The sequence below is a fragment of the Anabas testudineus genome, chromosome 16, assembly GCF_900324465.2.
Source record: "Anabas testudineus chromosome 16, fAnaTes1.2, whole genome shotgun sequence".
NCBI classification, from domain to species: domain Eukaryota; kingdom Metazoa; phylum Chordata; class Actinopteri; order Anabantiformes; family Anabantidae; genus Anabas; species Anabas testudineus.
The window spans coordinates 17,188,958-17,214,470 of record NC_046625.1 but is presented as its reverse complement, the minus strand read 5'-3'; the positions used below and the strand labels follow the sequence as shown (position 1 = coordinate 17,214,470).

The 25,513-nt window shown below is 40.2% G+C and overlaps 1 protein-coding gene across 1 annotated transcript in view; it reads left to right on the top strand.

The window, feature by feature from the left end:
- Window positions 1–21,135, top strand: part of LOC113169637 (exostosin-1a-like) — a 33,616-nt gene extending 12,481 nt beyond the window's left edge. Inside the window, exons 2-11 of the mRNA XM_026371210.1 lie at window positions 9,120–9,213; window positions 11,757–11,864; window positions 12,160–12,279; window positions 14,179–14,311; window positions 14,949–15,067; window positions 15,852–15,947; window positions 17,182–17,271; window positions 17,423–17,583; window positions 17,694–17,865; window positions 18,108–21,135. Coding sequence (XP_026226995.1) covers window positions 9,120–9,213; window positions 11,757–11,864; window positions 12,160–12,279; window positions 14,179–14,311; window positions 14,949–15,067; window positions 15,852–15,947; window positions 17,182–17,271; window positions 17,423–17,583; window positions 17,694–17,865; window positions 18,108–18,293 — 1,279 coding nt within the window. The 3' untranslated portion in view covers window positions 18,294–21,135. The remainder of the gene's footprint in view (window positions 1–9,119; window positions 9,214–11,756; window positions 11,865–12,159; window positions 12,280–14,178; window positions 14,312–14,948; window positions 15,068–15,851; window positions 15,948–17,181; window positions 17,272–17,422; window positions 17,584–17,693; window positions 17,866–18,107) is intronic.
- Window positions 21,136–25,513: the final 4,378 nt, after the last annotated feature.

Genomic DNA, 25,513 nt, shown 5'->3' with positions numbered 1-25,513 from the left:
TAGGCAGTGGTGTTTAGTAAAGCTAGCCCTCCATTTATGAGAATGACCCTGATACAGAGATGTCAATGCACATGACCATTCCCTGTTGTACACGTCACATACTGTACAAGTCAGAAGTTTTGTATTTAGCCAATTGCATTGCATAACCATGTCTGTTGTACAGATCAACTTGTTTATTATTAAAGATTTTACTGCCCTAGTTCTACTTTCTGACAGGAAAAAAGTAGACTCATATCTGTAGCGCTGACATCTGACTTCAGCTGTCTACTGTGCAGTGTTGCATCTTTGAATACCTCTGTAGGTTTGGATGTGGATGTCTCAATGCTCAGAGGAAAAAAAGAATAGCAGCTGAAATGCAACAGATACAACATTCCCTATTTATCTTGCTCTTTCTAAAACCATTGCCAATGTGTTAGTCATGTGCCACAAATGTCTGCTAGTTGTTGCAATTTAGTGTGTCCTCTGGGATAAACTGCACTGTTTTTCCTTTTCCCCATCATCATTAGTACTGCCGACACCCTGTAATCTCTCTTTCTGTCACTGAGGCAATGGGGCTTCTCTCTTCTCTGTGGTCTTGTAATTGTGAGGTAATCATCTTTTCCCTCTTGAGAGCTAAAAGACTGTGTTTACACTTCGTTTTTGGCGAATCAACTTGGCGAGACACTAATTTACTCTCTTAGCAGCAGAAAGAAGCCTTACTTCTCATGACTTCATACTGGCCTTGCATTCATTCTTTTCTCAGTACATTTGAGGCTTGTTGTGGTCAGCAGTTTGGACAAACCTGTCCTATTTTGTCTTATATTCATGGTTTTTATTAGTTCACATATTCAGATACCCACCTCTGAGATTCTGCCTTCTGCCCAAAATAGTGAAGGCAAATTCAAGGATGATGTTTAGAAAAGTTGTCTTTTTTTGTTAAGGTGGATCCTGCTTTCTCTCTTTCCTGAGGCTGCCTTTGACTTGCTGTGTGTTCTTAAATAGTAAATAGTTTCAATTCACACTAGTTTTGGCAATGCTATTAAATGTTCTGCACTGTCCAAACCACCTCACCATGACCTCAACTGACCTCCTTGAATATTTGGTTGTTGAATTATCTCTTATGGGTTCCCTGTCCACTTTCAGTTGTGGCTGGACACACAGTTCTAGTCCAAAAGTGCAAAGGTCCACTTAGATGCAATCTGCCAACACATGTAAACAAAATAAACACTTTTCTTTTTCCTTTCACTCCTACTCACTCTCTGTCCCGCTCTCTCTACTGAAACACTTACATAAGGCCATCCCATGGTATGTCCTAAAAAAAAAACTCATGCCAAATGCAGTTTGGCTGTTCCATTACTCCTCTGATAATATCCCAAATCACACTCACACACAAACACAGAATGCTCCAAAACAGACTTCTGAGTCCAGGGAAGATCCTAGCCCCAGCAGTGAGGGTTTATCTAAATCCCTCTCTCGGCATGATGGATATTGGATCAGATCAGATCAGACACAGCCCACAAGTCCATTTGATGGTGCATTGATAGCAAATTCAGTTCATAACATCCCATATTCTGAAGTGAAAGAGACATTACAAAGCCTCCTTCTCTCTGTCATGGCTGTTGTCACGGTTGCTTTGCCATTAAACAGAGGCGCCTGTCTGTGAGTTGACAGGGTTTTCACCCTGGATTTTAAAAAATCATTTTCTATGTCTAGGTTTGCAGATTTGCATGGATGCACATAGCCATTCCTCTGATTTTGGGTGTTATTCTTGTTCCTGATTTTTGCTGATTACATTTCCATCCGTCTCCTTTCTGATATTTTCATCTTTTTTGACTGTTAATCTCTTTTTATTTTCCTTCTGCCTCCCAGCCTCCCTTACCTCCTCAGTTCCTATCATTCATCAACCTTTTCTCCTCCTCTCTCTCCCTCACCCTCCACCTCGGTGTCATTCAGGTCCTCTCTCCTCTCCATTTCTATCCGTCACATCTTTCACATCCTTCTATCTCTTCCTGCATCCATCCCTTCTTGGCTCAGGCACAGAGACATTCCTGCCCCGGACTTATCTCTTTTGCAGAATAGCAACACCAGCTTGGCTGACTCTCCAGTAGAAGTCAGTCACTAGCTGTTTGCAGCAGCAGCGTATCTTGAGGCCTGCAGACCTCTCTGATTAATCTGCTCAACTTTCCATTGTTGTTCAAAATGGAACACACATACTAATCACCAGAGACTCGTATAATGTGTATACTGTACTTTATTCATTCATGATGGGAAATCCCAGAGTCTATCATCAAAAGGCCCAAGAAAGTTGATTAGTGACCTACTTGGATACAGAATTGACGGTTTTAGAAATATGGTTACATGATTGATTGGTTGGCAGATTAATTGGGTTCATCTCATTTTCTGATTAATCTGCATCAGCCAATATCTGTTCTTACACAGGCCAATAGATAAGATTTTGCAGACATATTAGCAGTCTGCCCTGCATGGAAAAAAAAGCAGTGAGTAAGTATGGCAGTCCTGAAAGACAGTTGCAGTGTTTATGCTACAACCTCTTCTCTCAGTGTCTGCTGTGCCCATGGGTAGGACTCAACGCCTACACACATAGTATACGGCAGCTAGGAGATCAGAGGAAACCCAGCTGAGCTAGTTTATGACTATACATTGTTACACATGACTTGTTACTGTCACGCAATAAAGGCATATAAAAAGCCAATAAAATACCAATAAAATAGCTATATTTATCAAAACATATGTGGGGAAAAAAGCACAAACTCCCAGAATAACAAAGATCCCATACCTTCCAGACGTATTGGGAGTCTCCTGCACTTTTGCAGGACTATTCATGTTTGGTGATTCCTCACAATCGCCCTCGGCTATTGGCAGAGAGGGAAAGCCTTCTAGGTTGCTACAGTCAAATAATTTGACCTGAACTAGCTGATCTTAGATATTTATGTTGCCTGACGGGTCAGGCCTGACATTCCAGTGCTAATGTCTATTCCTTAAACAACAGTCATTTCATTATCTCCAAGACTCCCCTGTTCTGGTTTATGGTATCTGGAGAGCACTTCAAAGCATCCTTCTTGTCGGCCTCATCAACCTGATGGATCGCTGATTAGAGAAGTGGGCAAAGCTTCCTCTAGAACTCCTAAGGGAGCCAGTGTAATTCAAAAGCTCTTGGCACAAAAAACTCTGGATGGAAGTTGATAAATCTGCATGTTCGGTCAGGGTGTTTGCTGTGCGGTGTGTACAACTTCATTTCATTTTCAAGCTGAGAAAGGGGGAAAAAATACAATGTGATTGAAGATTCAAGTCATCTCAATATTTAAGTTAACCTGGGGTTATGTAGAGCTTGATGCCCCCATCCCCCGTGTGGAAATGTCTTTATAAAGCCGTCTTTGAACTCATTAACAAGGGAAATTGTGAGCCCAAGGTGTACCAAGCCATATTGGTTGTATCATCATATGGCTCGTAGTGCTCTTTAAATCCCATTAAGTCAAAATGTTAATTTTTACACAGTTGGAGAAATGTCCCCTTTTCCCATAAAGTGTATCAACAATGAACTCTCATCCGTTCAATGTGTGTACTGAGAACAAATGCACTGATTCTAGTGCAATTAGGCCACTCATTGTGACAAATTGAGCTCTGAGGATTTAAACCAGTATCTCTATCAAACTGCCTTTTTTTTTTTTTTTTGGCTTGTGTTTATTAAGTCAATACCATTTTCTCAGGAAGTATAATTTTTCAATTACAACGATGCAGTCTACTGTGGCTCAAGAGAGAAATGCCCTAGCATGTTGCCCCCATTTTTTTAGAAGACCCCTTGAAGTAAAGCCTGTTTCCTCGTAACTAGATGTTTATCCACATTAAAAGTATTCCCAAAAATACTGTAATGAAGAAAACATAAAAGCCATCATCCATTTTCCTTGAAGCTATACTGCCATTCTAAATTCTGCCACCCACATGTTAAAGGGTGCAGATGAACTGTGCTTTAAAATAAAAGATCTGTGCTTAGAATCTCATTCATAATAGTGTTGGTTGTTAATCTCCAATGCTCCCATCCTGAGGTCACTGGAGTATTTTAAGCTCCATAACTTAGGGCAAGTTACTGTCATATCTCTTTACACTTATCCTGGCCACTAAATTGTGTGTCCTCCTAACATTGTGAGGTTTCGCCTGCTTTGCATTGATGGAATGTGTATCACCGTGAGTCCAGATACACAAACACACAAATCATGCACTTTCTGGATGAGATCTTGCATTGAATTGGTGTACCAGATTCCTACAAGCTCAATAAAACCACTGCTAACATCTAATGTTTCCAAATTCCTTAGGAATGACTGTCTGCAGAAGTGTAATATACTCCCTATACCATGTGCCGGTCAGCTATCTTGACGACTAATTAACCCTGTGTAACATGAGTATGAGGTAATGTGAGGCGCTCATTAACCTTGTGCTATGAGTAGCTGTTTGAACAGTTTGTGGAGATTCTAACTAACTACAATCATGTACTGTAGTGATTGCTGTCACGTTGTCTTTATTTTTACACATGCTGGTGTTTCTTTTCTACAAAACTATATTTGCTCTTATTTTAAGTTTGTGTTTGTGTAAAGTTAGCACCTTCCTTCTGTCTATATTGTACATCTCTACCTCTTGGTGTGCAGTCTTGTCATGGGAAACAAAGCAGCTGTGCTTGGCAGGGTCTCGAACTATTGAAGTCACTCAAAAGTGTGTTGAGATCAAAACAAGGCTTTCTGTGTGTTTGCATTGTGAGTGACATATTTGCCATGGCTGGCTCTAGCTGTGTGGGGGCATGGATACAGTGTGAGGCTGTCAACTGCTGTTTTTTTGTTTTTTTTTTCTATCCCTTTTCTCATCCGATGACATTAATTTTCTCTCGGTCCCTTTCAGGCTTAAATTCCTCTGGTTTGAACTCATAGTCCTGGCAACGGCCAACTGCCCATCATCTTAGCTCAACAGTGACAGAAAAGGGGAAGCAGAAAATGAGATATGAATCAGTATGGTATGGGAGTGCAATGATATGATGGGGTTGTACCAGAGCTGACTTCATTTTCCCTTCTGAAGTTTATCTTCTTTGTTGTTGTGGACTCTCTCTGTGACCAAGAAGAGTGAAAGCTACACAATAGGTTGCATGCAGTCTATTTTAAGGGCTCTCAGAAAATCTGAGACACTAGAGAAATGGTAACAGAAGATTGTGTTGTTTTGGCATTTTGATTGGAAAGCAACAATTCCACCTAATTCACTAATCATTTCAGCTGTAGTTCGGATCACGATTTAGTGTTTTAAGTGACACTGATGTTCTTTGGGCTTACTGTAATAGCATTTATTAAGACTTTTTTTTTTTCTCTGTTGGTTTACTGTGTCTAATATTTCCTGCAAGACAAGGATAGCATGACAAGATATAAGGACAAGATGAAAACCATACGAAAATAATGGGATTATAAAATTTAGAACATTAAAATTATGTCTTGTTTTTTTTTTTTTTTTTGTCTTTGTGAGCAGAGGACAAAAATGGATATGTACTAATATGTTTAATACTGTTGCACTTAAATCAACATTGACATAGCAAAGAAATCCATTATTATTAAAGATTTGTAGAAGTCTAATTACCTGCCTCAGTGGCATGTTATGTAGAACAAATACTGTAATTGTAATAACTTAAACTGAGAGATGCCTCTGTAGACTCGGGTTAACATGCCGTGCTATGACAGAAAGTAGTTCGGAGGAACCCGCATGAGCACTTTGAACTCCCCCAGAGCAGCTGAAGCAATGCCTCCTTTGATTGCAGCCCTCTCTGCGAGTAGTTATGCTAGAAATGTGTGTGGTCTCTTGCACAGATTATGGGAGACAAACACTTTGGCTGTTCTTCTGAGTCTCCTCAGGCACTTGACAGAGTGAGCCATGCATTTCTTTTTCACACCATCCATTCTTGTTGCTAGGAGACTGGTTGATCTTTTCTCCTGACCCAACTCTCTTCCTCTTATTCTTTTCTCTTTCTGTGACTCATACTGAGTTCCTTCCCTGCAATATTAATAAATGGCATTTAATTATATCTATGAATCAACAGGTTTCCATAAAGGTGGCCACACAAAACTGAAGGGTATGGTTTGACTTTTTACTGCAAAGTGTAAGAAAAGTGCAGCAACAGGATGTTTAATTGGGGAAGTGATGATGCAGCATTAGTTGAGGAGTAGTGAACTACATATAATTAAACTAGTAGTTAAGATACATTTTGCAGTAGTATGTAGGTAGTATAGCTAAACTCATATTTGCATAGTGCTTCAAGTAATTGAATTACTTTTATGTAATTTTTTTGTGTTGTTAAGTAATAAATATACGAACCGACATGGTATTACTTTATTTAGGGTAGGTTTAGGTTTCAGGCATATCCCAGGAACGTAGATTGTCAGCTCACCTTTAAAAAATATTTGGCTATAGATGTGATTGTTTTGAATTTGAATCTAACAAAACTTGAATATATTAGGTGTTAATTGGTCATAATATTGCTATTAACAATTAGTCAGATAAGTTATTGCATGCTATTTTAGAGGTTACCTGGCTAACTGAGTAATCTAATTTATACTGGGCAAGAAATATTAGTGAGCCTTTTGGAATTTCATGGTTTTCTGCATTAGTTTGAGGTCTGGGCTCTGACTTGGCCCCTCCAGAAGACGGATTTAATTTTTCTGACGCCATTCTGTTGTGGACCTGCTCTGGTGTTTTGGTTCATTGTCCTGTAGCATCACCCAACTTCCAAAGAGTTTCAGCTTTCCTACAGATATTTTCACATTATTTTCTGACAAATGAATGAAAACCATGAAATTCCAAAAGGTTCACATACTTCTTTTTGCCACTATATATGCTGACTCAAGGTTTTTGTGTGTTCAGGAAATGCCTGGACATTACATTGCATCATTTCAAACAAGACTATCAGTACAGACCTATTAGCTAACTGTGAGCTTTATTACTGCATCTATTCTAGGAATTTGATATCATAATAAGGAGGCGATAAAAAGACTAAATCAGGCTCATTGCTTCAGTGGTGTGATTATTCGGTGCTGACCAATCTGCTACTGTGTGACTGCACTACTCACCAGCAACCACCTGCTCATTGGAGCACTGAAAATATGTGAGGGGCGGGTTTTACCTCATGTCACCTCATTTCACGTTGAGTTAATTGCTGACATTTCTGCAAGGTGCAGGATGTGACTAACTGCTCACTGACATCTATCCTGTTTTTTTTTCAATATGGGGACAGTCTGTTGAGCACGTACATCTAGGACAGTGTGGGAAAAGTAAAACAGAAAATACCCAACAACACAGGATCTAGGTTCGACACTCATACTTAACGTCTTTACTAACATGTGGTACCATACTGTGAGCCTGCTCCTGCCCACAGGCAGCCATCTGGAAAAGTAGGGAAGAATGGAGGAATGCAGGGAGAGGAACATCTGGTCTTCTGAGTCCTCTGTGACAGGAAATATGATAGATGTAACATTTACACCCAACCAGGATATGGACCCAGATTTTTGTTTTCATAGGTGTACAAAACAGTTAGTTGTGAATGTATGTGCCAGGATTAATAACAGGTGGCTGTGTATATTATAGTGCATTAGTGTAGACGACATTAAGCTGAATTGTAGCTTTTCTCTTTTTGTGTGTGCATTGCTTTCATCAAACCCAGTGAGTCTTGCCAAACCACTAGTGAAGTACAATTTGTCAGTGCTTGTGTAAACAACTTTTGCTGGTTAGTCTCTGTGTTTCATTTCAGTTTTAACAAATGGTGTGTCTGGTACGCCATCTAATTCAGTCTAATCATGCATACCTGCTGTCAAGGTATGCATTATGAGTGTCAAAAGCTTTTGACAAGTTGTTATCCAGCTGATTTAGCTTTCTGTCATACATTTTTATTAGCATAAACAAAACCCAGCTGTTTTTAATATTTGCTAAAATATTCAGTGGAGATGCAAATTCTTTAATCCAAAAACACCTCCACTGAGAAGTACAAGTGAACTACATTTGTAAGAAGGCTCAGATGTTCTGGGAACCAGCTTTACCTGCTGTGTTAATTGTTTAATACAAAGTCCTTTATGGGGAAAACATAATTGGTTTCTTACTGACAAATTATTTTTATTAGCATACTGAAATACAAAACATTGCATATGTGATTTTTATATCTAGAAAAATTTTAATAATTACCCTGTGATGCCATCTCAGATCAGTGTGCTGTTCTACTATTTGCCCCCTGTTCCTGATCTAAAAGTTTAAACACATGTTCAACTGTTTATTTCTGCACATTGTTAGGGTCTGATTACTTTCCAAAGCCACTATACAATTAAACAAGAAAGGGGAAGGAAAATAACCCCAGACTCACCCAGTATCTGTACACAAATGAACATTCGCACTTGTATTCATGTTTGATGTTTAAATACAAGCACAAATTTGGCAAAGTGTATTAGTGTCTTAGTGTATTATTTGTTTACAAATAATACACTAAGAAAATGATACACACTTCTAGTCCTACCTCATAAAACCCAGTTTAATGCATGACAAGACAGCACACAAATGCACACTTTTTTCCGCGCACTCCTTACCCTGCACTCGTATAGTATTGACACTGAAGGAATTCCAAGCAGCTCCTTAATCCAGGCAAGTGCTGACTGAGGTGTAGATTGGATGGAGTGAGTGAGAAAGAAACGAGGGATGTTGAGATGCGCAGGTGAGAGGGCAAAGGGTTCAAAGATGGGTAGTTAGAAGAAAAGAAAGAGGAGTCGACATCAAAGCATGGGATTTTCCTGGAAGGTATTGTGCTTTCCAGGTAATGCATATTGTGCTTTCAAGGTACTGCATTGTTAGAGATGACTATACTGTCTACTGTTGCCGCACTGAGGCTGTTTCATAAGCATGAACCTGGTATTGGCTGTGCTCCTGACGTTGTGATTTGTAAAGGAGATGTCATTACAGCCGTAGGTTTTGTATGGTAAATATATCCATATATCCTAGCGTGCCTATAGAATGCCAATGTTCTGACGTGTTTGTTAATGTCCTATGCATAAGCACAGACTGTGTTCATCTGGTATTTAATGAATTGCTCATGCAGTCTGCTCTTTGTCACCCTGCAGATATGACTACAGAGAGATGCTGTACAACTCCACTTTCTGCCTGGTACCTCGAGGACGACGGCTGGGTTCCTTTCGCTTCTTGGAGGCTTTGCAGGTTAGTGACACGGACAAGGATGTTGCTCATTGTGGCTAGACAGAGTTGTTATTAAAGATTATGGCATGAATCAACCTCAGTTAATGCTGAATCACATAGGTTCTAAAGTAGCCTAAGCTTTTAGGCTTCTAATCTGGTTTCCTGAATCAGTCAGGTGCATTTTGGCAACTTGAACAAATACAGGTCTTTTTGTTTTTTTTTCTTTTGTGAGATAATTTGTAATGAATCAATGCTGCAACTGTGGGGACCAAACAATGAGGCCATTAATGAGTCACTGACTGGTTGAGAATGGAAAATGTGATGTACTGAGTTACTCCCAGTAGCTTTGTCACCCACTAGCCAGTCATTATGTTATTGTGCAGCTAGTGTTACTTCAGCTGCCTCTGACTCAGCGTCTTTATGTTCTTTTCTGCCATCCTGTCACTTGTTTTCTTCTGAACATTCAAATCAATGTCAATCAATCAATCTGCTTTTTCTTTTCTCTCACATACTAAACCCACCTCTTCTATCCTCACACCATTCCTCCTCTCCTCTCCACACACTTCTAAATTGTACTGAACTTGTGTCATTCAGGATCTCATTTAGATAGTAGTTCATGTAGATGCTGAAACTCTGTTTCAGCATCTACTGTTCCTGTACATTGGGGACAGGGAAATGTAGAAGACTGATACAGATCTGGATTAATGGCATGATTTTGACTGTAAGACTTTATAATAATACAGTAAATTGGGATTCTTACCAAGTAAAAAATAAAATAAAAAATAAAAAGAGCATTAAAAATTGCTTTTGTGCTTCTGTTGCACAGTCTTGATACCATAAAAAAAAAAAAAAAAATTTAGGGAATACATGTTGTAGAGTGATTTGTCTCTCTGTGCAATTACGTTTTAAAATGTTCAGCTGTGTTTTCCCTCTATTGCAACATTGGGAAAATCAAATAGTAATGTTTTTTTTCCCTCTGTGTGAGTTATGTTTTTGTCAATTATTATAAGCAATAGTTCTGGGAAAAGAGATAGAGAGGTAGTCAGGGAAGAGAGATATTTTTGCAGAGTTAGAAACTGGGAGCAAGAATGGTGACTGGTGAGTTTACAATAGATGATGGGCTGTGACTGTATTGACTGGAATAAGAAGATAATTGCACCACTAGGGAGCAAGGAGAAAGGTCGAAGCCAGACAAGTGGACTGGTGAGCAGGTTGACACAGGATGTTAAAGCAGTGCAGCTGTAGTTGAAGTAGAGTGCAGAGGTCAACTGGAGTGTATGGCTGGACCGCAGCCTGGAGTTAATAGCATCTGTCTGCCTGCAGTCTCCTGCAGGAGCTCAGAAATTGATGAAAGCATGGGTACTCTGGAGAATGTGGGGAGGTTGAAGGCAGTTTTTACATTAATGAACCAAAGCGGGGTTGTTGAAGAGCGGTTGACTGATTTGGCAGATGTTTTACAGTGCATACCTGTAGGTGTCATGTGGCAAGCACGATAGGCTAGAGTTACACTGAGATTCTGTGTGTGTTTGAAAGATTTAGAGTTTATGGCAGTGAGGCTTATTAATTAGTTTATTTTGTGAATGTGTGTAATGTGATGAGGTTGGGGGAGGAATGAGCAACAGGAGTCTAAGTGATTGCTCTGTCAGTGCAGATAGCTAGGAAAGTGTGGCAGCGTTTCAGCAGATTGCTGCCTTTGCTAATGACACAGAGGAGATTAGACAAGCACTGCAGCACTCTGATGATGCAGGAAATGTGTGTGTGTGCCTGGACATGCGCAAGCATGTGTAGTGACCATGGCCAGTCAGTGAATGCTACCATGCTATAGGCCTGTTCACTGCAGTGTAGGATGCTGCATGTAGTGTCCAAGTGTTACAAACACGCACAGACTTAAAGAAACACTGGCATCTACACGCATTTGCACATACACATAAAAGTGAACAGATTCATTAGGACATGTGTGCACACACACACACACACACACACACACACACACACGCACACACAGATTGTGCAGATTTCAATGCAATTTCATTAATCTCTCAGACACAGGGGTTTAGTGTTCAACTATGTTTTGAAGTGGTTCTTATTTTCCACTGAGCATAATGATCATTTTTACGAGGCTGTACTGCCTAGTCACTATTAGAGTTAGTCATCAAGGTGCATCTGCAGTAGTTCTGTAGTTAATGGAAATGTGTTAGAAGATGTTTTCACCCTATGGGTTTAAATGTCTGATCTGATTGCTTGGCAAATGGACCTTGTAAAGTGATAGCATAGCTTGCAGAGTTCCCGTCTTCTAAGTTTATCTTAGTGCCTGTAGAAATGATAGTACAAGGGTGATGTCTGCTGGTAGCCTTTGAATAGAAATATTTAATATGTTAAAATGACTGAAGAAACAGGTGATCATCTGCCTTCTGCACTTTACACCTTTTATATTTATTTGTTTATTCAATCAGTAATCTCATTAATTGTATGTTATGTCCACAGAGCAGTGTTTCCTAAACAGTCTCGTTAATCTGAAGCATATTTTGTGTATGTGTCTACGTTGCCGTGTGTTACTCTTACAGGCAGCTTGTGTGCCCGTGATGTTAAGCAATGGCTGGGAGCTTCCCTTCTCAGAGATCATTGACTGGAATACAGCAGCTGTGATTGGGGATGAAAGGCTGCTATTGCAGGTAAGTACAGTTTCTACTACAGTAGAAATGTAAATATATTTATATTGTTTATGTAGAAAGCTAAATAACTATATACTGTTTGCCTTAAGAGCAAGTTTTATGTTTGCCTTTCCCACATAGTTCAGTCCTGTTGATAGCTCTGTGAGATTTACTGTATATAACAGCTGACACTTGCATGTGCATCTTGCAGTTTTTGTGCAGTAAATGAAAGTATCCAGTTAAGTCTAGGGTTGTTTTGTTTTTGTTGTAGCTGATCTAAATTAAATATGTTAACATGTGTTGACTTCTGTCCCAGATTCCCTCAACAGTTCGCTCCATCCACCAGGATAAGATCCTGTCATTGAGACAACAAACCCAGTTCTTATGGGAGGCTTACTTCACCTCTGTGGAGAAGATTGTGCTTACCACACTGGAGGTATACATATAATACAATGGCAAACATATTTTAAGTGCAATTCTATTCAATCTAGTGCTATCCTATTCAAAAACAGGAGGTCCATGAGAATAAAAGTTATATTAACAATGTCAGTTTTATCAATGTTTCTACACTGTTCTACATTAAATGTGCTCATTTATGATTTTGTCATATACATTTAGCCACTCTGTTCTGTCCGGCTCAGCTATAGTCTTTGAACTAACATCTTACAAGTGAAGACTGTGTAGTTGAATAATACCCACAGTGAAACTACTCCAGACTAGACTGAAAACCAAGAGGCATGATATATATTGTTAAACACTGCTGTCATGTTTTTGGGACTGTTTCTTGCTACTTCGTAGCTATCATTCATGTCAGTAGTTTGTTCCTGTCAGAGTCCATTTATCTGTATTCCTCCTGGTGAATACCAGGCTAACACACTGCGCTTAGGCTAGAAATACAAACAAGCGAAAATGAGAGCAGGGAGGAGTGAAAAAGGATAAGGGAACAACACAGAGGAAAAGACAGGATGTGTGAGGCTGGCTGTAAGTAAGGCAGGATAACTCACTTCCAAGCCAGGCAGGATGATGAATGTATCTCCATTTTGTTTGTAGCTGACATTTTGTTTTTACTTAAATAAAACAAAGATTTACTGCTGAGTTTCACTGCTATGTGTACACCTTATTGCTGAGTTCAGTTTACACTATTTAGTTGCTGTCCTCAGATAGTGTTACAGAGGCCTCATCCCAAGAGGTAGGAAGTCAGAGCATTCGTAAGCAAGGCTGGGATTTCTCTGTCAGCAGAGTAGAGTTACAGCCCAGAGAAGCTGGTGTTCGATCTGTTTACACTCAGTATCTTAACCCTGGTGCAATTCATAGCATAGTACTGGTAAGAGGTCAGGCTTTTGGCTGAGATGGTCTCAGTTTGAAAGCTACCATCAGCCATAGATTCTAGATATAATGAAAACAAGGTTGAGGTTGAACCTCAAAAACCTTTTTATTAAAGCAATATTCTACTAGAATCGAACAGGATATATTTTACTCTGTAGCTGCACCACAGCTCTTGGGTGCTTAATATTTTATCAAGGTTTCCTCTCACTGTGTAAGTGCCTTCTTAGATCTTTGGTGGAGTGAGAAACTGGAGGCTGTGGGTCTGTGAAGCCTGTATGTGATGGTGGATTGCAGCTGTTTCCAATCCACTTTATTTTGTTTGTGTGTTTTTTGTTGTTTTTTTTAATAATAATAATAAAAGCAGGTTTGATGTTATTGATTATATTCTGACTTTTCTCCACAATTCAAGGTTGGTTTTTAGTAAGCCACTCCAGCAATCTAAGCCAAGCCAGAGTAATTACATTTTCGTCATTATTTGTCAATATGGGCCAATATGTAAATTCATTTTTGTTAATGCCTTGCATTGAGGGATAAAATGTTATTATTGTTATTATTCATTTATTTATGTAAAAGCACTAAAAAACACAATCATAGAATCACAAACAAAAATCTATAAGCTGTCTAGAGGAAAACAGTACAAATTAGTTAAATGATTATTTATTATGTTATTTATGAAAAGATATGGCAGCATTGTGTAAACCACTCACTTGTAGACTGCAGGATCCTTGTTAATTTAAAGGGACTCATTGTTTCAGTTGTTAATTTGAGCAGTGCCACAGGATCTGTGTCTGCACTCCATTTTCAAATGTCATGTAAGACTGGAATAATTATTGTTTAAATTTAAGTGAACGGCCATGGAAGATCTCGTCACTAGGCTAGTTTTCCTACTGACAGTTTGCTGACAGTCCACAGTAGTTAATCACACGGGACAGTGAGTGTTGAGAGCATTTGATTGATCAACTGACAGAAAACACATTTTAGATATTCACCCTCTTCCCTGTTTATGCAGATTATCCAGGACCGTGTACTGCTGCACACCTCACGGAGTAACCTCATGTGGAACAGTCTGCCAGGAGGTCTTTTCACTCAGCCTCAGTACTCTACGTACCTGGGAGATTTCCCCTTCCACTATGCTAAGCTGGGTAGGTTCATTATTTTGTATATAGTGTCCAAACAACCACATCAATGTGAAGGCCTTCATGTGATGCACTTTTATTCACAACACAATACAGGAGCAGCTGGTGTGTAGCAGCTATTGACTACTCACAAACTAACGTGAATCAGTGACAGTGCTACAAGATGCAAGATACCTTTATTAATTCACGATTTGTCACAGAAAAGCTCACCAATTAGATGTGCCACGTTGTATTTGTGGATGGTTAATTAGCCAGATGTGCTTCTTGACTTTGGGATTTGGTTAACTGGCACCTTTTGCTTTACAAGACTAATTAGACCTGTTTGGGTACACTCTGTGTCAAGTAAACACAGCTCGAAGTAAACAAGCACAAATGAAGAGGTGCTCAGATCTGAAGAATTTTACTGAAAAACTGTGATTTGTGCTCAGCACTTCTCATCTGTTTAGTTTAGAAATTGGAGCAGTGAAAAGATTTGACTGTAAGGACTTTTAAATCTGTACTGAAATTACTTCTAAGCTACTTGTAGTATACTTAAGGCCATGTAGAAGAGATAATACTATATGATGCAGGTTTACGCAGAAGCACATGCCCATATATGAAATCTTGACAGATTATTAATTTAATGACCTTTGATCCTTTCCAGGTATCAAGCCAAACCCCAAGTTCACAGCAATCATTCATGTGGTGACCCCACTGGTCTCTCAGTCACAGCCAGTCATGAAGCTGCTTGTGGCCGTGGCCAAATCCCAGTACTGTGCTCAGGTAATTCATACCCAACACACAATGACCCAGTACATAGTGGTTACTACATGTTGATTTTGATCTGTACAAATGTTTCACAGAACCTATGGAGGTATATATGGACATAATTTATCCAATGAGAGAAACATCTATAACACAGCTTAAAGATGGTAGGAAAAGTAGACAAATCTGCTCTGAGGGCAACAAGTAATTGCTCAGGTTTATCACATCATGCTGTTGACTTACAACTGGTTTTTAGTTGTAGATTTATTTATGCCAGAGATGAAGGGAGGATGTCCAAAGAAGTTCTTTCCTGCCACAGCAGATCCACTCTTTACAGATGTTCTTATACTAAAATATACTAGACTTAGAAACTGCACATAATAACTACAATTTCTATTGAATTTATAAATAGGGTGTTTAAGATTACCAATTGTTATAGTAGTTTGCCTTTTAATGAATAGGGCTCTATGTTATGCTGCAGAACAATGGTTTTAATGTGTACGGCCAGCTATTATTTTATAATTTGATTGTGAGATTCTTTGTTTTGGCATTTTGCTAATTTACAGTGTGTAAATTGGGTTTCAGTCATGTAACTGTTAACAGTGTGGTGCATCAAAATGAGAAAATAGATCTGCAGTAACATGAGGAAGTCCTTATCTTCTACATAAACAGAGATTAAATAACATAAAAATGTTGGTGGTTTTGCACTTCTGTTTAAACATATTCCTATGGTTACATATCGTAGGTATGCATGTGCATTTGAACATGTTGACTAAGCTTTACCTGTTTTCCATGTGTGCAGGTGATAGTTTTGTGGAACTGTGACAAACCTCTCCCTGCAAAACACCGTTGGCCTGCCACCTCAGTCCCTGTCATTGTTATAGAAGGTGAAAGCAAGGTAAGCCTGATTTTTTTCTCTTTAGGCAATATTACTGCCACCAAATTTGTTCCCTAAATTTACCCAGCTGTATCTGACCCATCTCTTAGTGGTATTTTTATTTTCTTTGCCAACTGGATGCTTTATACCGTCAGAATTTTGTCATGTTAGAGCTTCATGTCTGTTTTAACTAAAAGAGTTCAGGTCAGCTTTTTAATTTAATATTATGACATTTCATATTTCTTGGCTTAAAATTAGAAATCATTTGATACTGCTCTTTCATAATTAATTTATTAATTAAAATCCACAAGTTCACTCCCTTATTATGGATAACTCAGTACAATTATGGTGCGACACTGTCCTGAGGGTTAGGAAGCTAACCCAAAATGTGCAGCTAAACCTACTGTACATTTACTGCCTGTCAAACACTGTAAAGAAGCTTTTACCAGGGAAAAAGCTGAAACATATATTAAGGGTGAACAAAATCAAGCTGTGGACTAAGGACTTTAATGTGAGTCACTGCCAATCAGTGGCATTAAAGCTACAAAAGAAGTTTGTTAGTAAGTACTCTGATATTATACATGAGGAGAAGGAGGGTGGAGAAGAAGATAACTAGTTTCTTAAAAACTTGCAGAATCCTTCCATACGTGACTGACTTGCAGCGTATAGGGGCTTGGCAGGATTTACAACAGTGACTTAGTTACATGTTTTCTCATCAAGTTATGTTGGCCCAGACTCTGGAGATTGAATGTTGATGTGTCTAACAAGGTTGTTACTGTCAGGGAGAAACCCACACGCTACATTTCATTTGAAACTGGCATTGGAATTAGTGTGCACATTTTTCAAAAATAGAAAACCACCTTATAAGCACTCGCTATACACAGTTATTTGCATGGATATATGCCAAAAAGCAGAGGCTGCAGAACTCGTCACAGAGGGAAACGCACTCCGCTTGTAGATTTCTGTGGCTTTAGCTCATCAGTGAAGTGCTACATTTTTGCTGTCATTGGTGTTGTGTCAGCTTGTGTATTTGGCTGACTCTGCTGTTAACACAGCTAGATGAAATGACTTTGTAGCACAAACAAGTATAAAGGAGCTGGTAGCACTGCTTGTCAGGCAGATGTATCTCGCTTGTGCTCATATGCGCCCTGTTTACACACTGTTTTTGTGGAGCAACATGTTGAAACTGTTTACTGTCTTTTAGCACCCAGTCAAATTATGCTTGTGAATCTTTTTTTTCCCCAAATAAAACCAGGTGATAAGTAGTCGTTTTCTGCCCTATGACACCATCCCCACTGATGCTGTACTCAGTCTGGATGAGGACACCGTGCTCTCCACCACAGAGGTTAGTCTGCCAGAAAACCCTAAGCAGTTTGAAATCTAATTCATATTTTATCTTCATATCTCTATGACTAGGTCAGAATTATCTGTTCTTGTTCTTTGGCTTCATGTATTCTCTCCCACGTTCTGTTTGTTTCTCTCTGATCGTGATCCAGGTGGACTTTGCCTTCACAGTGTGGCAGAGTTTCCCAGATCGCATCGTTGGCTACCCAGCTCGCAGCCACTTCTGGGACAGCAACAAGGAGCGTTGGGGCTACACTTCCAAATGGACCAACGACTACTCCATGGTGCTGACAGGGGCTGCCATCTATCACAAGTACTGATGCTCTACTCTTCTCTGCTTCTCATTTCATTCGGTTCACTACTCATATAAGTCACTGTGTCTCCATTTGTGCATCATCACTCTTTCCTGCACTTTTTCCTTAGATACTACCACTACTTGTACACCACCTACCTTCCAGCCAGTCTGAAGACTATGGTTGACCAGATGTCAAACTGTGAGGACATTCTCATGAACTTTCTGGTGTCGTCGGTCTCTAAATTACCACCTATCAAAGTCACCCAGAAAAAACAATATAAGGAGACCATGATGGGACAGGTGAGCCAGTCATAATTTATAATAGTGTTCCTTAAGCAATGAATTTATTACTGGTTAGTCTTTTTATTAGTAATAGTAGTAATAGCAGTTTCTCTTTCACAAATACTGGTAGCTTCTCTTTTAAACATGTCTTTTAGGTACATCGTAATCCTTAAACCATAACTGTGATGGGAGAAAAGAAAACATCAATCATTTGTACACTAGGATAATTCCTCACTCTTGTGTTTTCTCTCCATCCACAGAGCTCCCGAGCATCTCGCTGGGCCGACCCGGATCATTTTGCCCAGCGTCAGACCTGCATGAACAAATTTGCCAGCTGGTTTGGCACCATGCCGCTGGTCCATTCTCAGATGAGGCTAGACCCAGTCCTGTTCAAAGACCAAGTGTCCATACTGCGGAAAAAGTACAGGGACATAGAGAGGCTATAACCCACCAGAGCCCTCCCGCTCTCTGGACACGACAGAGAAAGAGCGAGGGGGCGGACAGGTAGAGAAACGCAGGGCCTTTCCATGATTGCATGGATTGATCAGTGGAGAAGTAAATGGTATTGGGTATGAGGGAGAGGAGGAAAAGAAACTAGGACACATGTGGAGGACAACAAATCCATTGGTCCCCTCTGCCCTTTGCACTCGCTCCATTTCTCCTTTCTAACCTTTTTGTAATGTAGATACCTGAGCACATAGGTCCCACTGCATACACTACGACAACCACCAACTGAAGGACACCTGAGGACTTTTAAACCTGCTCAACTTTGAACTGATGCGGTCAAAGTCTTGGAGTTGGAAGTGAGAGCTTGCTGCTGTAATTACCCAATCCACTTTGTGCGCCAGCGTGCTGAAAGAGACAGTCTGTTCTGCTCTGTACACTATGCACCGGTTTCTGAAAGTTTTTGCTGACAGAAAATTATTGATAATTATGACTATGAAGAGGATAACACTATTTTGGATTGTGTTTAGCTATTTTTTATACAGTGAATGAATGGCCAGCACTACTCTTTCTGTATTGTCTTAAATAAAACCTGTAGTGGGGTAGGTAGAGAGAGGAACAACAACTCCTCAGCTAAAAAAGAACTGAATTATGATTCAGATTTGTTGATCTGATACTCACAGTGCCTCAAGTTTATCTTACTGCGTTTAGATGTGGGAGTCTGAGAAAAAGACACGGTGCAGATTGAGCACTTTGATCTTGCTGCTTTCTGTTCAGTTTTAGTTTTTATGGTTTGTGATCTTCTTTATAGTGAATTCAGTTATAAATCTCGTACTAAATTCTTTGGGTCAGCATTCACATTTTTTGCCGAAGTATCATGAAAGTGTTTTATTATACAACTGAACAAACAACATTTTAATTATGTGCCATTTTGTGAACATCCTTACACGTCTATCTAGCTAGATTTCACAAACTTTGCAACGTTGGAATAGGAACAGAATCCCAGCCTTTAGACAGAATTCTGTGATATTTCTATTTTCATTTTAGTAAGTCCTCTTCTTGTCTTTATTTTTTTATTATTCTGACAGGCTCATATGCCAAGCTAGAATCATTACTTGAATTCATTCATTCTGGCCTGAAGAACGGTCAATGATGTAAGTTGTCTTGGTTAAGGGAGGCTGAGCTTGCCAGTTGAGCTAACCGATGCTCGTCTTGAAATATAAACCAGCCAGGGAAGAGATCAGTTTGAACTTAAAATTGTCATAGTTTTATATTTTTATTATGTCTGTGCTATAGACCCAGTTTCATTTTATCCAGTGACAAGTTTGGCAGCGAGTAGAACGAGCCAAGTCTGTTTTAGGAACATCAAACAGCGCTGTCAGAGCTGGCATCTCTAAAGTATTGTTCTCCATTAGTTATAAAACCAGACAACTATCCTCATCAAGAATTTATGATACTGTTAAGAGACATAGCAATTAGGGAAGATACTTTAACTAATTATTCTATTGTTTGTGGTACTTCTACATTAATACCTTTTATTAGAAGCACTTCAATTCCCTGAATATTTGCAGAACGTCAGTTTGCATCTCTGACAGCTATTCCTCTTGGACTATTTGTCCATCAGTATGTTGGTGTTCTCAGTCTGGGAAACATATCGCATTTGCTGCAAACGTGTACACTGACTGCCGAGTGTCAGTGGAACATGAAATAGGGTCTTTGCAAATGGATCAATTGTCTAATTGACTTAGAAAAATCAGTTACACAATTGAAAGTTAAGTATTTGGTTCCACTGCTAATACAAATGTTATGTCATATGTCATATCATGTTATCTGGAATGTTTGTGTAATTTGATGAATCTCATGTGGATAACTGTTTTGCACAGCACTGTGTCATCGATTTGAAATTCATCAGTTCTACAAGCCAGCACCACTTAATAGTAATGTAGTCACACCTGCCCTGATAACTCCTTTGGTAGCTTCTTTATTTTGTGGAAGATAAAACGAATCATTGATAAGCTTTGCAGTACTTCACAGACTCCAGGGCGTGCCAGTAGATTGTCTGTGGTTTTGTTTGAATATTTTTATTTTTCATCTGATATGAGGAATGCCATGCATTTCCATATTTATTGGGTCAAATAATGCATATTCTATCTACAAAGGTAAGAACATGTGAGAAAGTGAAGGCATGGAAGAAAAATGTGTATGTGTAGGAGAGTAAGACGTCAACAGATCGTTGTAGTGCATGGTGTTTTTCCACTTCTTCAAAAACCGAATCACATTTCAGAAACCAAATTGGTGCAATATATAATGTGGCATCTTTCTTTGCTCTTTCCTTGTGTTGTTGTTTCAGGGGGCAGGAGTATATTGATGTGCCTTCAGAAGAATTACACGTCTTAGTTTTTCCCATCTAGTTTTTCCCAATAGTTTTTATCAATATTCAGTACTGGCTCCCTGAAAAATACTGTTTAACACTGGAATACCACGACAACTTCTCATCCTCACATCCAATACTGACATTCCTGCCTTTCTGTTACTGGAACATTTTTCAGGGCCTTCTGAGACTCATACTGACAAACATGTCACCTTGTATGGTTATACTTGTGAGGGCTCGATAGTCCCTTCTCGGCTGTGATAAGTATAGTAACACGTGTAATACACACAATTCACAAATACTCACAAAACACACACAGAGGGTTTATTAGACAGGATTGTGTCTCAACTGAATTTCTGCCTGCTTCCTTCACTTTCTTCCGTCACTGCAGACCTAATTTTATAGAGATTAAAATGGGAAATACGAAAATCACAGTTTTGTAAAACAATTTTATAAAAGCTAAATAAAAAAATCAACAAATAAATTGTCTGATATAAACTCTGAGTGCTTTCTGTCATGTTTTGTCATGAGACATTTTATACTTGGAGAGTGTATACATGGATACACATACAGCAGGACCCATTTCACCTTGTCATCCCTTTTTCTCTCTGACCTTTCAAGCTTTCCAAAAATATTTTATGTGTTAGCTTTCTGCGCAGCATCCACAGAGAAAGAGCCAAACTAAATAATACCTTTCGCTTCCTCCTTGTGCGTGTGTGAACCTCCATCCTATGCCAAGAAACTGCAGTGTTTACATAAATCTGCGTCAGGGTGATTGGTTTAGGCACGCTGCATAAATAACAGCATCTATCCAGGATGATCCGATGGTGCATGAGAGCTGCCAAGTCAGCTGGAGCAACAGCTACAGGGGAGATCTTACTACCACCCCAACCAACAGATGCCAAACTGGGTAAAACTCTTCAAGCAAAAAGATTTGCAGTATGTAAAATCTGGACCAGTGCCTACAGAGAATAAATGCTCTAGTGATTTGCCAAAAGGAAACCCATTTGCATGCTTAAACCCAACCCACATCCATTCTGTAGGGTCTGTGGACCAAAACAGAAAAATACATAAGACATCCAGATGCGTAGTCAGTGGGAATAAGTGATTTTCAATAAGCCAAAGCGTGAAGTTTCACACATATTGCCGCTGGAAAGTTTCTCTGCATCCAGGAGAACTATGAAGGGCTAAAGTTTTCTTATATGATTTAACGGTACACTAATCTCAATCATATTGATGTGATGTTCATCTGTAGAGGAGATAGAACTCAGAATAAGTACAGTCAGGGCTGATCCCTGCTGATGAATTAAATATTGTGACTCAAGGTCAAATTTGACCTTTGACCTGTTCTTACTATCACATTTACATAAAAATGTTATGGTATAAAAATCTGTTGTATTATGAAATAGAGTTTGGAGGATTGCTGCACACATTTAAAATAAGATAAACTTCATTATTTTCCAATGGGAAATTCAGGGAACTCTCCTACTCATTAATAGTGTTACTGCAGCATTGGCTACAAATGTTTAGGAACAGAAGGGGCCCCCTGTGGTGACATAATTGTACACATTAAGATTGGACACATTATGGCACTATTTGGCAGAAACAATTCGTATCAGTGGATGAAATGAATCTGTTTATTTATTCAGCATTTGTCTAGATAAAACTTTCTTTCTACTTTAGCCTAATTATGCTCTCTGTCTGTGCCTCTCCACTCTCTCCTAGCACTAATCACATCAAAGTCACTTAAGTCACACTCCACCCATCTGAATCTGTGCTTGTTAATCTGCTAACCTGTTGACTACTGCATTTCTGCCTTTATCTGGTACTTGTAAGTCTAGTCTGACCAACCTGTTTGAATTGTGGATTTCGGATTCTGTCTGCCCTTCTCTGACTGAGTTACTCTGGATCCTGACCCGACCTTTGTCTTTGGTGATGACTGTTACAGAGCTCTCTCAGTTATCTTTTGTTCACAGTACAATCCCCAGCCCTCATACTCACCTATCCAGCTTTCTACAAACCAGCAGCACGCGCCTTCACCTCATTGGACTCCATCTCCCAGATCCTGTCCTCAGTACTCACTTGCTGTCATCACTCACCTACTAGCACCCCAGGCCTACGCTTCCCAACATCCATCATTCCTTCTTCTACCAACATTTCCCATTTACTTCCTGGTTCCAATCGCATTAAATCACAGTGAGTCCCAGTTCACAAGATTACATAGTTCGCCAGATCTGCCTCAGTTAACACTAGACTCCATGCTCCCCAGTCTAGGCCACCAACTCACTCGAGCCCCCGGATCTCCCTCTCAACATTTTTAAATATAAAACCAGTTGTAGCCTGTCGTGTCCTTTGAGCCTGGTTGTGGTCAAAACCATTAAGTACAATCTGGCCAGACCACAACCACGAGCTTGGAGTGTTGACGCGACTAGGAGGCTTCGTTGTAGGGAGCCTTTTCCAATTATGAGAATCAAACTTCCACCCTCACCATTTCCAACAGCTTTCTGTTTCCTCTGCCAGCCTTTGCAGCCCCTGCTCAGCCAGAAGCTCCTTCTCCAGACCCATGAGTCAGTCCTCTTCCTTCAGTCAGCCCTCCTGAACATTATGCAGGTGATCCCAATAGCTGCTGCTCTTTCCTTTTCTCATGTTCATTACAGTTTGAATTTCAACTCTCTGCTTTCCCCTCTGAACAAAGCTAAATGGTTAGCACATTTAGATTGGGGAACCAAATCTGTAACTGACTATGCCGTTGAATTTGGCACTCTCGCAGCAACCTGTAAATGGAATGCTTTGTGTGATGCTTTTTATGCAGGATTAGCAGAGAAAGTGAAGGATAAAATGACAGCTTGAGCTTCACCCAAAACCCTGGTTGACCTTATTGAAAAGGCCGACAGTATAGATAGGCACATAAGAGAGAGAGGCAGAGAAAGGGCATGAAACGCAATTAACTCCGGGTCTAATCACACCTCTTCCCCTCTAGAAGTGCCAGTCACCATACAATAAAGACTGGCTCTTCGACCATAAGCCCCAGAACCTATGCAGATAGGCAGAACAACCCACCCACAGGCCTTTCAGAGAAAATCTTTGTCTGTATTGCGCTGGTGCGGGTCATCGAGTCACTTGGTCAGAATCAAGGAAGGAGATGAGTGGAAGACTGCTTTTAACACTCCTGTTGGACACCATCAGTAACTAGTCGTGCCATTCGGACTTACCAATGCGCCTGCTGTGTTCCAGAATTTGCTTGATGTTTTCAGAGACATGATAAAATAAGCAATTTTGTCTTTGAAGACTCAGACGACATCCTTATCTTCTCCAAATCTGAGACTGAACACACAGCCTACACAATGCTCACAGCTTGCTGCAGATGTTACTCCAGAATCACATTTTTGTCAAAGCCAAAAAATGCAAGTTTCACCTAAGACACCTAAGACGGTCTCCTTCCCTGGCTTTGTCCTCTCCGCAGGAGAGATTAACTAGGACCATGCAAAGGTGAAGGCACTAGGTCCGGACTGGCTGACCCCGGACAACCAAAAAGCTCTGCAACGATTCCTTGGTTTGCAACATTATACAGGTGGTTCATCTGGAGTTACGGCACCATCACCAGTTGCATGCACCAGCTGAATTTCCCTAAATCCAAGTTTGAGTGGACATCTGACATAATTGTCAGTTTATTGTGGAGGTTGATGCCTCCGAAATGGGGGTGGGTGCAGTGTTCTCCTAGTGGGCAGAGAGCGACCACATGACCTATCCATGTGCCTTCTCTTGCCACCTGTCCCGAGCCAAAGGGAACTACAACATCGGGGACAGAACTTTTGGCAGTGAAGTTGGCACTTTGTTGTTGGCACTTGGCTGGAGGGAACTGAGCACGCGTTCATCGTTCTCACGAACCATAAAAATCTTGACTACCTGAGATCAACAAAATGTCTTTTACAGACCCAGAACCAGTAATGGCAAAACAGATGCCCTCTCCAGTCAGTTTGACCCACCTGAAGCTGAGCACCGAGAACCTAGTTAAATCCTACCCCACACATCTTGGTATCAGGAATCTGAAAACGGAAGTTCTTCAGGCCAGTGCAACATAGTTTCTGACAAAGGTCCCCAATTTACGATTAGGTTTTGGTCTGAGTTCTGCAGATTACTGCGTACCTCTGTCAGCTTGTGTTTTGCTTTTCACCCCCAGACTCAAGGCTAGACAGAGAGGCTTAACAATGAACTGGAGACTGGCCTTCCACTTCTGTGGTCCTGCAAGCCAGCCTCTTGGTCTCAAGATGTGGTCTGAGTAGAGTAAGCTCACAACTCTGTCCCATCTTCTTCCACTCGGTTATGGCATTTCCAGATTGTCTACAGCTACCAGCCCCTCTGTTTGAAGTTCAGAAAAAAAGAAGCAATCTGCCCAAGCCTATGTCCATCATTGCCACCTCGCCTGGAGAACAGCCAGAGCCTCACTACTTAAAACTGTGAGTTCCTATGAACATCACTCCTCTGCTCCTTCATATCTTCCAGGTCAATGTGTATGGCTCCCATCCTCAGACATTCCACCCGGGGTCCCCTACAGAAAGCTCTTTCCCAGGTTCATCGGTCGGTTTACCATCAGCAAAATCATCAACCCTGTGGCAATCTGTTTCTGTCTCCCCAGACCACTCCGCATTCATCTGACTTGACTGTCTCTAGGATGAAGCTAGAAGTCATGAGATCACTCGGACCTGTTTTCTGCCTTTTTGGACTATCTGTTTAGATTGTGGATTTTGGATTCTGTCTGCCCTTCTCTGACTGTGTTACTCTGGATTCTGACCTCACCTCACATCTTTGGTGAGCTGATCACAGTACACTCCCCAGCCCTTATACTCACCT